Source organism: Clinocottus analis, unplaced genomic scaffold, assembly GCF_023055335.1.
Source record: "Clinocottus analis isolate CAN_PGR_092001 unplaced genomic scaffold, fCliAna1.0.p SCAF_7, whole genome shotgun sequence".
Lineage (NCBI taxonomy): Eukaryota > Metazoa > Chordata > Actinopteri > Perciformes > Cottidae > Clinocottus > Clinocottus analis.
Genome location: NW_027176229.1, coordinates 16954175 through 16966636, shown reverse-complemented (window position 1 = coordinate 16966636; position 12462 = coordinate 16954175). Strand labels below are relative to the sequence as shown.

Sequence of the window (12462 nt, the reverse complement as noted above, 5' to 3'; positions counted from 1 at the left end):
TTCCATTTGCAAAAATGAAAGTTGCGGTTGCCGAGTTTGTTTGCCAGTTTGAGGTTCCTCTGCCGCCACAATGAAGAATGCAGCAAACAACAGGAATTGTGACTGGAGTCACACACTGTCATGAATGTGGCTGCACCACACACACGCACACACACACACACACACAAAACACATGCTTTAGCTGCCACGAAGAGAAGAATGTGCTTTTGTTTTTTTACATCTCAGTCAGATTTAAGTATGAGGAGAAGTAATTCACTTGAACCCTGGTGCTTAGAGACGGCAGTGAATTGTTTTTGACAGGGACGTTCTCCCAGACACCGTCATCTGGCACACATCTATCTGTGCAGCGTTTAACGCTGTGAGACAATAACACACTGAAATTGAAGTTTTAGAGTGAGGGACATTAAAGGTAATCCAATATTTGAATGGTTCATTTCATTTTGAGGGTCAACATGTTATGTTTCTGAATAACTTTCTAAAAGTCAGACGTCTCTCTCAGCCCTCTAGTGGATAATAACGGACTGTGTGTTCAGAGTTGAACTCAACGTTTATCATTTTTCAGCAATGTTATCAACATTATGGTTGCTGAAGCCAACATGATGAAAAGACATGAGGCTTAACTGTTTGAGTCTGCAAGGAGCCAGACGTTATCTCATCCGCTGTGGTTAATCACGGTTCTTTTGATGAATGCTCTGTTTCCAGGGGATGAGATTTCTGCAAAGGAAAGTTACTTCTTACTGTATGTGGTCACCGTTGCTGTAACTCAAGCTTTTTGATTGATGGAAGAACACCTGATACAATCAGTTGCATTATTATTGAGTTCTGTTGGTTCGTGTGAAAGACCCCGTTTTTCCTGCCAAAGTGATGTAAGGGGAGAAAACTGAAAGGATGTGTGTGTGTGTGGGTGCGTGTAAAATAGGACGTAATGGCAGCATGCTGGCGTCACAGGATGCTCTAACATTCAATTCTTTCTACTTCACTTCCTGTGAGCTGAGCTGTATGGCAGCAGAGTCGTGAGCTAGGAGGAGGGGGTGAGGAAGGTGAGGGGGGGGGTGGGGTGTTAGAGATCTGGATGACGAGGAGAGTGGGCGGGCAGGCGGGGGTGGTTCGGACTGTCAGACAGGCAGGGAGCCCACCAGCTGTGCCTCAGCAGCCCAGTCTACGCTGGAATGGGAACATGGCCAAAAACAACATCCACCAGCAGCAGCAGGGCTCCTTCACTCACATCATAGCAGCGGATCTCTTTGAGCTGCGCGCAATTGTCCTGCGGCAGCTGGACGTCATAGATAGGCTGCAGCCAAACACACACACACACACACACCAATATTTGCAAAATACATCTATACAGACAGCAGACATCAGCTCAAAGTAACACATTGTGATGGAATATATATGGCGTCCTTGCATGCTTAATTAGTGGATCAATGAAGCTGGAATTTTAGCTATAATTGGAAGGTAATTACTGTATTGAATGGCCATGTTTTAATGCCACGCAAGGACAGGTTTCATTTTTATGAAAAACTACACTAACAGCTTATGAAAACAACCTTAATGGCATGTATACAAAAATGAATTAAAAAAAAACTGCAAAATTGTAAATAATTGAAACGAGGTAAACTATCTCATCTCGTCTTAAGGCAACAGTCGGAGGAAGTATAGGTCAAAACCTTAGTGTGTGTGTGTGTGTGTCTGTGTGTGCGTGTGTGCGTGGGTGCTCAGATCGTTTTGGAGACAGAATGGGAGGGAGGGGAAGTCAAGGGAGTGGCTTGTTAGTATTGTGTGTGCGTGTGGTTGTGTGTGTGTGTGTGTGTGTATGATGTGGCTGAGGGAGTAAAGCGACAGAATAGTGGACGTCCTGCCTCCAAGAGGTTTACTGCAGAAAGAGGGAGGTAAGAGGCAGGCAGTCGGGTCAGGGAAGAGAAGGTAAATGTCATTCAGATTTTTTTTCTGCTGTTGTGTGTCACAGATCAAATGCTCCTCTCTGACCATCTTTATCTTTTTTAATGCCGTGAAAGCCCATTCAAACATTATTTCTTCATCAAGTGCTTGTTTCTGCCTGATGAATGGACGTACCTGCCTCTTTGTTTACCTTTCAGGTTTGTGTACATCATTCTTTAATGCTGTGTTAGATCAGTTTAACTCTGAGGATGTAGATGACACCTTAATGAAACTGGGTCATTGACACAGGCAGAATTGTTAAATCAAGGCAGCAACATAACTTAATTCAAGTTAAATCATCTTGAATTTATAACCATGCGTTTCGTAAATAGATCCTGTAAGCCGTCTCTGTGAGGCTACAGGTTTTCATGCTGTCTCGGTGTGTTGGGAGAGCTCAGGTAGGCTGTCGGGTAGGCAGGTGTTGCAGCTCCAGACAGTTTTGTTTGATCTCTGATCTCATCAAAAACCTTTTGCGAGAGAAAAGAGTAGTTGTAAAGCAGGCCGATAATGTTTAGCAGATTTTGGACATGCTGCAGCGAAAAAAGTACAGTCGATCCATTTTGAAACGACCAGAGTTAGATTGGCATGTGATGATGTGCAGTGAGTAGAAATTGGAAGTGTGTGTGTGTGTGTGTGTGTGTGTGTGTGTGTGTGTGTGTGTGTTACTGAGATGATTGCTACTTCATTCCAGCTACTGTATTTCAGTTATTGGAGGTGCGCCGAGTGTGTGGCTCCTCAGGCTGCAGTAATGGAAAAAGAGCCGCCGGGCTTCTCCTCTCGTCATATGGAGGCATGGAAGACCCTCTAAAGGTTGTCCCTCACCAGTGTAGTGATGGATTTAACTTTCATGTAAAACTGGAGCATTGAACCGCAGCATTGGTGACCGGTAGCTGATCTTAACGCTCGGAGTTGGTAAGTGACAGAGGTGTGTGTGTCTCAGCTCAGCCTCGCTTTTCTTATATTTTGTGATTGAGTTGAGGGTTCAGAGGAATCCAGATGGCCGACGCCTCGCTGTGGTTACAATAGAGGACAGTTGTTTTTGTGTTTACAAGTTTGAGCTCTGTCCAAAGCAAGCAGGCTCCTGAGGCCACATGGGATGAGCGGTTCAGAGAGGGACAGCGTTGGTTCCACTCCGTCAGGTCTCCACTGTTGGGAACAGAGAGAAGCCACTAATGACAGCGTGGTGGCTGGCAGCAGGTTCGCAGCTCTGGTCTGCGTCTCCAGTTCCACTTTATCTTTCCCTTTTTTTCCCCCCTCTGCCTTAGAGTCTGTGAGAAATATATTCCCTGTGGTTTAGTGGGAGCTGTGAAATGATGTCTGTCTGTCTGACTCCAGGAGAGGGAGAGGAGGGGCTTGTGAGGAAAGACTTGTCCTCTCTAATTGTGTTTATGGCTGAAAAACAATTATCTCCCATGTGACTCCACTCAGAAGGAGAGTGACCTCTGGCATTATTACGCTGTAGTGCCTCCAAGTCTTTTGTGTTTGACTGTTTGTGTCCTCCAAACTCATCAGACACTGTAATGACTCATTAAATGAGCTTTCCACAAAATTCTCAGTCTGTGAGCAACATTTTTTTTTTCTTTTTTATGCCCCAGAATTTGTCCTGCCTTTTTTTTTTTTGTTGCTCCATATGGAAAAAGTGGAAGGCATAGAAAAAAGGCCACCTTCTATGGAGAATTACACACTTGTGATGTCACATGTAGTATTTCAATTTTCTGGCTATTTTGGAAGACTTACTTTCACATATGCTGTCCTGAATGATTTTACTAACACAACTTCACAAATTGTACTTGTTTGTATGTACTCTTATCTAACTACACTTCATGATGTGGTGTCTCTTGTGTTTTAACCGGAATAGTGCCATTCCAGATTCACCTTTCCTATTTGTCCTGCCGTCTCCTGCAACAGTGTCTTGTTCCATTTTCTCTTCAGTGTTTGAGCTGCTCTGCCCTGTAATCTCCTCAAGGTGGGGAAGGTCACAGTCCATAGAGCAGAACGCCCGAGTCCTTTCTCACCTCTGCCTCCCGCTTGTGTTTGAATCTGTCTATCTGTTCGGCCTGTCTCTGATCACACACTACATTGATGTGTGACTTATAAGATCCAATCTGGATCTGCTGTGGACAACTGTGGCCGTCTCTCATGCAGGATAACATAGTTTTACACATGGACAACTCATTCTGGCTTGTGATTGTGCAGCCTTTCTTTGCTTTCTCGAGAGCCTGTGAATATGTTTTCAGAAGCTTTTTGAAGTAATTGTAGGCTGTAAATCTGGTATTATATTTTCAGTATGTAAGGTCACATCCTGTGTTTTTATTTTTTTTCAGGATCTACTCAAACAGTAGAACTGTTCTTAAACCAGATGCCTCTTGTAAAAGACCTTTAAGGAGACGGTGTGCCGTGATATAGATCGTAATTTCAAATGAGCTGCAGAATGACGCATTCCACCTGAAGCGCCACACGCAAGAGTTTTTGTCCTTGGTGGGCTCTGGATTACAAATATGTGTGGGAGGGATTTTAAAGTGTGTCTGTGTGTTGACACATGCTTGAAGGAGCTTTATTTGTGCAGCTGATTCTCCTGTGGAGTAGTTCAAGGTCCGGCACCGGAGGCCCAACAGTAGTGCCGGCATCTTCATCTTCCCCCCCCTCAGTCCTCCCCTCCACACTTCTCTTGTTTCTTCTCCATATGACAAAATACTCCTGCTCCTCCTCTGAGATCTCCCCCTGTGCGACTTTCCTCTATCAGTGTAGGTTTGGGCCAGCGGTGCGAAAGAGCTATATTTTGTACTGCAGTCAGGTTGCAGGTCATTTTGAAGGAGTGGCAGCTACCCGAGTCAACTCGGGCTGTAAAGCAGAAATATGCATTGGCTGTATATGTTGGCTCTTTAGGCACTCTGGGCGTCTCTCTCATTTTCTCTCTCTCTCAGACGTATACAATGGAAAATAAAACAGATCTTTACTTTTCCAGCTGGCTAAGCCTGTTGCTCTTCGTGGCTGGAGCATTTGACCTCAACCTTCAACCAAATACTGTTGTGATCATCAGTGACCTCAAAGACGATCGTAGGGATGTTGTTTACACTCTGGTTTTGATCAGAGGAATGGGGCTGGCCGTTTGTTCCCAATAAAAAACAAACGACATGAAAGAGCATGTCGGAAGCTTTATTGAAATACTTATAGCGTGTGTGTGTGTTTTTTTTTCTTTTCTTTTCCAGGATACAGAGCAGGAGAGTCACAGTGAGCGTATCAGATCTCCGATCCGGGAGTTACGCGGCCAGCAGACGCAACAAAGCAGAGAGCCGCAGAGAAAAGGTGAGAAACACTCGCTCAGGAACAAACTGCATACTGTCTGCATGCTAGTACACAGCTGGGTCCGGCTTAGCCATGCCGCACGTTTGAAATCGTTGAAACACAAAATCTTTTATATGCTGTAAACTTTTACCCAAAGGTCAAGTTTGAGTAAGAACTTCTATATGGAAACTAACTCTGTTGCGTTGACGTGGCTGCATACATCCGTCTTGATGCAATTTCCTCTTCACTGCCTGTTAAAATAGTCAGCTGAAGGAGCCATTCTCCAGAGGTGGCGGTCAGGAGGTCATATTAGTTCAGGCTCCTTCATCTAACTTTATTAACCTTTCAGAGTCACGCTCAGCCAGAGGCTGAATGACAATGGCTCTTAAGTGTGAAGTAATTTCATTTACCACTCTATTAGTCTAAGCAGTAATAAAGTAGTATGAATGCGAGCCTTCAGGAGGGGATGAATGTGCTTCGTTCACTTGAATCCTCGAAACTTTGCAGGCACAGAGCTGATAATGAATAGCTTGTAAAACAATAATAAGGCATTACTGGCAAGTCATAAGTGTTGCTACAAACCTGCCCAATAAATGCATCAGGACTAACTATTCGTTGGACAATGCTCCTCCATACAAAATATAAAATTTGACATTGATCATCCTTTCCTGAAGATGAAAGTGTTTTTGAGGCCTGGCTGACCTAAACTTGGCTCTTAGGTGGGCAGCTATAATAATGTCGTTCTGTGTGGCCCGGTCTGCCCTGAACTTAGCTCCCGGCGTCCCTCTCAAGGTCCTGGTGTTGGTGGTGTGGTTATGGGCAGCAACAGAGGGAAGCCCAACAGCCACACCTCTGCTAAATAAAGCTGATACTAGAACAGAACTATGGCCCAGTTGACTTGGCGGAGAAACTCCCCACTGTTCCTGATTTATCCTTACCTTACAATTTAAACCAGGGTGAAGCTTGGGTGAACAAAATAAAGACCACCATAGAAAAGCAAAGGATGAAGGCAAAGTGGACAGCCCATCAACAAAGACACTGACGTTTATGGTTGGGGAAGGACAGTGTAGCCAGGGTGGGTTGGTGGTTCTTGAAGAGGAGGTTTTCAGTAGGGAAAGTGGCGGAAAATAAAAGATTGACTTGGAAAGTCAGTGGTGGGTTCTTTTTAGTCTTTGAACACAGCAAGCATACCTACCTTTTTCAGATAAAAAAGCATATATTTACATGCTGTCCCTCAATTACCATGTGTCCAGCGGTACTGCATTGTAGGGCAGACTGTAACTTGTAAGGCTATGATTAAGGAAATGAAATGTTAGGAGAGAAACTCAGTGGAATGTGTTGTGTGAGAAAGAAACTTAACTTACAGTTTGACACTGTCAATGAATATGTGTTATCTTCAATACCAGGCCACTAGTCATGCATGGATATCAGGTCATTACCATTCATACAATGACTTGATCTGCAACTGTCACTCCCATACAAGTCGTTGCTAAACCATAGAAGAGTTAACTGAGGTTCTCAGCATCGGGGTCAAGAGCCACCAAGGTGGTCATGAGATGACCTGAGAGGATAAACCGAATAGAAAGACTTATAGTACAGTGGACAAAGCAAAGAGCACTGTCTCGGAGAGGGAGAGACGACACTGGCACTTTCTCAAATATCTACATTTTTTATCTGAAAATCTGGAGAATTTTATTTTGAGATGAAGCAATCTGTAACAAAGAGTCATGAGTAGGCATTGCTTCACTTAAAAGGAATTACTGGAAAATGACGTCAATATAATGAAACAGCTTGAATGAGACAACTTTGTGTAGTAACAGTAGATTTACTCAAGAAACCTTATCTCATGTTAATTCAAAGCAGAGGTGACCCAGGTCATCAGCAGGCGAGTCAGAGTCAAATGACCTGAGTTGACCCGTTCACAGCAACGACAAACACAAGCTTTCCTCAGTTCACTGATTCTGTGTAAAGGGAGGATAAAGAAAAGCCATAGTTTGTCCTTTGTTTGTGCTCTATATATTGCTTTTGTAGCTATTTCAGAGCCAAAAGCAAGCCTCTCATTACCCAGCAACGGGATTTTCCCAGAATTCACTACACAATGAACATGACGGCGTCCCGATGGCAAAAAATGGAACAATAACGTGAGAGTTTGTAGAAGAAGCTGTGCGTTTTGCCTTTCACATTAGTTGAGCAGTAATTGAGTTTGGGTGCATCATTAGACATAGACACTGCGGTTTAGTGGACCATTCGAAGTGTGACATTTAAGAATGGCAGCCATTTATTGTCCTAATTGTGTATCATAATCACATGTCCTATTCAGAGCATATTACATAATCATCTAGTCTGTTTATCAACATTTTGCTACCAGAAATTTAGTGATTTGGGAGGTTTTTACATGATAAAGATTTAATGAAGCTGTGACCAGAAGGTCACAGCTTCATTTAAATCTTTATTGCCTCAATCCTGTCTTGTCAGTGAGTGGAAAGAGATCTGCGCCTGCCAGTCAGACTCTTTGATTTGGTTTGCAAATGACAGGCATGAATACTTGGTGAACCCCATTTGGTTGCAGAGTTGGTGCAAACACAGGTCATACTGAAGGGTTTTCAAGCCTTGGTGTGTTCGTGTGGAAATGGTATTCTGATACACTGTTGGTTTTCTCTGTTTTCCTTATCTGTGGTACGTACTTGACCTCAGATATTTCATCGTTAGAAGCACCACGGGGTGATGGAGACTATCGCAGAGGGAGGATGTGGGCAGCGCTGTGTTGTTTGGAGAGTGGTTTCCTGAGGAGAGAAGGAATAGTGCAGGAGCTTTGACAGAGGGGAGGGGAAGTACTTTAGTCTCTGTTTCACCCCCACTTCCTCCTTGACTCCTTGTACTTGCTTACGGCCTATGGTTAAGCCACATGCTCCCTCTCTTTAGTTGTGACCCCCTCCTTTTCTTTTACGCACATCCACCAACACAATCTCAAAAATCTTGCTCAGGAACTGAGGTCAGCGTGAAAGGAAATGCCTCCATCCCCTCATGTCTCCACGTGCCTCGTCTGCGGTCCCAAGTGATATTTTCTTCTCTTCTTCGGCCTTCTCACAGGGGCCCCTGTGCCCGCAGAAGTATTTCATTTCCATCACTTCAATCTCCAACTTCACCACCTACTGCGTCCTGTTCTCACATACAGTAACACCCTCTTCACTGTGTTTTTTACGATCGATGGGAGCAAAAGCATAGAAGTAATATGAGAATCAGTTTTCCAAAGCTTGGAGAGCCACAAGATACAGAAAGGCATGTATCGCTTATCTTTTATTTGTGTTTTCTGTTGCAGGCTCCAACTCCGGCATGGTGTTGGTTCTTGATGACCTGGTGAAGGATGCTGGCCCTGGACCTCTGCTGATCCAGCCTCAGAGAGAGGCTGTGACCACAGAGCCGGACATGGCGCCGTCTCATCGTCAAAGGTCCGATTCCTGGTCTTCAGACCGCAGTGGGACCTCTGTGCCTTCCAGGTCCAATCTGGATTCTGTGGCCTCGGAGAAGAGTCTGGGCTCAGCCTACAGAGCCCGACTGGACTCTGGAGCTTCAGACAGGAGCCAGAGTCCCTTACAGCGTGGTCGCCTAGATTCTGGAGCATCAGAGCGAAGCGTCGGCTCCCTGCCCTACGTCAGACAGAGACTAGGCTCCGATGTCTCAGACATCGGCGCTAGACCCCGTTTGGGCTCTGGGGCTTCAGACAGCGTTGGTGTTTTGCCACGGAAACGGACTGACTCAGGCACATCCGACCAGAGTGCGAGTATGTCCTCTGAGGAAAGGGGTCCAGTGGAGGATGTGGAGGTAGCCACAAGCGGTTCCACTTCAAGCACAGATTCGGAAACTGAGAGCGAAAGACAAGGTCCAGCCAGCGCCCATGCTCAGTCCAATCAGGACCGCATCATTGACCAGGAGCAGCCCGATGGGGCGGTTTTATCCAGGAGAGCTCCTGCAAACGGCCTGCTCAACGGCAGCGCCAAGAGGAAAAACGACTTGCAGAACCAAAAGGTAGAGTGTATCGTGAATGACTGACTGTATTGTAGTCCTGAGTATAGAGAAAGGTGGCACATTAAAAGGAAACTGAATTAAATAGAGCAGAAACTGAGTAAATGCAGCTCCCACACAGGGCAGGAGGGGTCTTTTACTGGTTTGATGATTCTGAAAATGATCACGCGTTCACTGCTACTGTATCTCAACCAAACAAAACACCTTTAAATTAAATATATGTGGCCATGTCATGGAGGCTTCAGCAAGTTTGTTTACTTCAGTTGTTGTTGGCAAATCAACACACGAGGGGGAACAGTAGAGTTACATAGACTTGTCTATGTTAAGGGTCATTGTAACTGTTCTCAAAGCTGGACACTTCATATGAATTGTTCTTTAAATGATCCCCCATCTGTAACAGTTAGGGCGCGCAACAACAACACACAGTAAGTATCACAACTGCACCACTAGAGTGAGATGTTGAGCCACAAAGCCACATGCACAAACCGTTCAAGCTCTCCTTTCTTTCTTTCTATTTCATTATCCCTGACGAGAAACCCCGATACCCCATTCCTCAGTGACATCCAGGTCACATCGGCATCCATAAACACAGCCCGCTGAGCTGTGCTGTTTAACTTTCGTTACTTGGCGACATAAACAAACACCTGAGTGTCTCTGCTTTGCCTCAGTAGCGTGTCCTCCTCACCTGCTGTCAGAGAGGGATGGACAACATTACGGGCCACGGGTTCTGTCTCTCCTCAGCTCACAGTACAGAGAGCGCACAAATGCACACAGGTCACCATGACGCCATCGTGTCGCTCCTCTACATGTGTTTACCTAAGGCTGGCCAACGGACTTCTTTTATTGTTCGCTGCAATATACGCTGATGCTCAATCTTCTGAGAGTAATGTAAACACTCTGGGGCCCATCATATCCCCGCTGCCAAAAAAAGAACAGAGGCCAACTGCTTCACTCCAAACACAAATGTTACATAATGAAAACACCACCGGTTGATTCTGTATTTAGGTTTGTGTAGGTCTGTGTGTGTGTGCGTGTGTAGGTTTAATCACAGCCATCTCAAGACTCTAGTCCCTCGTGAATGTGCATCGCTGTCCTGTTAAACATGGAAACATGGAGCCATTTAGTATAGCAGCTCTGTGCTTGTCAATCCAGGCACAGGGCTTGTTAACCCTTAATCTCCTCTCCCTCCACTCGTGATTGTTATGTCATGCTTCTTTGTTGTTGTTTTTTTATCCTTTTTTAGATGACAAACAGCAATCTGCCCCCCACTCATGGAAAAGCAACGGATTTTGGTAAGAAACTAGCCGTCTCTCAGATCTCAGTCCAACTCGTAGTCCTGAACTGTTACAATCAATAGAACATCAACCCATATGTCAATTTTGATAATCTTTTGAGGCGTTTATCATAAAGAAATCCGAACATTCATCATTTTTCAGCTTCTAAAATATAAGGATTTACTGTGTCTCTTTATAATCATTGTTTATTGGACATATTTGGTGTCAGTACTGTTGATCTGAAAGAACAACACTTTTTTTTAATTCTTGGCTCTCACCATTTAATTTATATAAACTAAATTAAAGAACATATTTTTCTTATGAATTAACTAAAGATGACTTAACTGATTTATTATTAATGAAAATAATGGTTGCAATTCATAAGTGCTCTTATCACCACATGTCCAAATGTATTTGGTTTATTTTCTGGACATTGCATATATTAAGCAATAACGTCACACCAGATGGTTCATAGCTTGTACGACTCCAGTATGTGGAGACAATGACAACCATTAGTGTTACCGCATAGAACCACTCACTGAAGAGAGTGCTGGAAGGAGGGCATGTCGTAGGATACATATTATCTCTCCCTCTCCCAGACAGTGCTCTTTGCTTTGTCCACTGTACTATAAATGGTGGTTTACAACCTGAGCAACACATCGTTCTTTGTTAGGATGACCTCAGATATTATCTTCTCCTTAAACCCTTCATGTTGTTTCTATTGGAGAGTCTGTGCCAAATCATGAGCTTTGTTCACATTATCTGACAGCATTAAGAATCAGAGAATGAGAAAAATATTCATGAGTGGAAATAACATCCAAAAAATAGGAACTGAAACAGGAGGATGTTAAGTTGAGCAAAATAAAGGGGCTCGAACAAAACCTTGAGAGAGCAGGAAAGGAGGATGGGAATTATGGAGGGATTTTGAGGTGGAGGAGTAGATGATGAGAGTAAGAGATTAAGTGTGATAAATTCAGCCTGAAATGGAGGAAGGGGTTTCGACTCCGTGTCAAATGTACTGCTTTACTGTAATTTCAACTCCCCTACTGCATTATGTCCTTACAGTGCCTGAGAAGAAAGTTGTCGTGGAACATTTCAACCGCACCAACTCTGTACGTGATCGAATGCGCAAGTTTGCAGAGCCCAGCCAGAGCCCAAATGTCCCGGCTTTGAAGAAGGCTCCTCTGAGGAACGGGACGTCCTCCAGCAGCAGCGGCCAGACAAATCTCTCCAGAGCCACTGAGCTGTTTACACCTACAGCAGCATCCCTCGGCACATCTGGAGACAGGCCAGCAAGGCCGCGTGTGGACTCTACATCTTGCACCTCTGCTGCATCTCAGAGTCAGGCCACACCTCAGCCAAGAGGTGTGGCTAACAAACCTCTGTCTTCAGCGAGCCAATGGCAGAACTCCATGGGTGGGACGAGGCATCCGGCTGAAAAAGATGTGCATGCCTCCAGCAACTCAAAGGAAGACAGGACCCCAGGGAGAGCAGCTGGACAGCAGGTCACCCAGGGAGAGGCAGACCCGGACATGAAGACCTTCCTCACCATCGAGATCAAGGATGGGCGCACCACCTCCTCCTCTTCGTCCTCCTCGAGGAGCAACATCGTGCCCATCACCAACATGACCCCACGCATCACACCAAATGCTCTGGGACCTAGAGCAGGTAGGAGAACCAATGTTAACTCTAGTTTAGTCCTTGCTAAAAAGAAAAGTGTTAATTCAGGATTGAAATGACGACGGAACATTATCTAAGTTTGTTTTACCACTTGTTGCACCGTGCTTTATATAAAAAATTTGACTTTATTTACCTTTTTTAAGCTTTCTATGGAGTCAGTAGAGCGTACAGATCTGCAGCCCACTGAGTTTCAGGCAGCACGAATCTCAATTTAGCGACTATTCGTCTTTGTTTGATATTATCAACCGTTAGATCACAGTGG

General features: G+C 44.7%; 1 protein-coding gene across 4 annotated transcripts in view; it reads left to right on the top strand.

Annotated features, from left to right (window-relative positions):
* Positions 1–12462, top strand: part of smtnb (smoothelin b) — a 44780-nt gene that overhangs the window by 16654 nt on the left and 15664 nt on the right. For all 4 annotated transcript variants that reach the window (XM_068604881.1, XM_068604879.1, XM_068604883.1 and 1 more), the window contains exons 6-9: positions 5148–5244; positions 8543–9249; positions 10490–10538; positions 11586–12188. In XM_068604881.1, the coding sequence (XP_068460982.1) occupies positions 5148–5244; positions 8543–9249; positions 10490–10538; positions 11586–12188 (1456 nt within the window). The remainder of the gene's footprint in view (positions 1–5147; positions 5245–8542; positions 9250–10489; positions 10539–11585; positions 12189–12462) is intronic.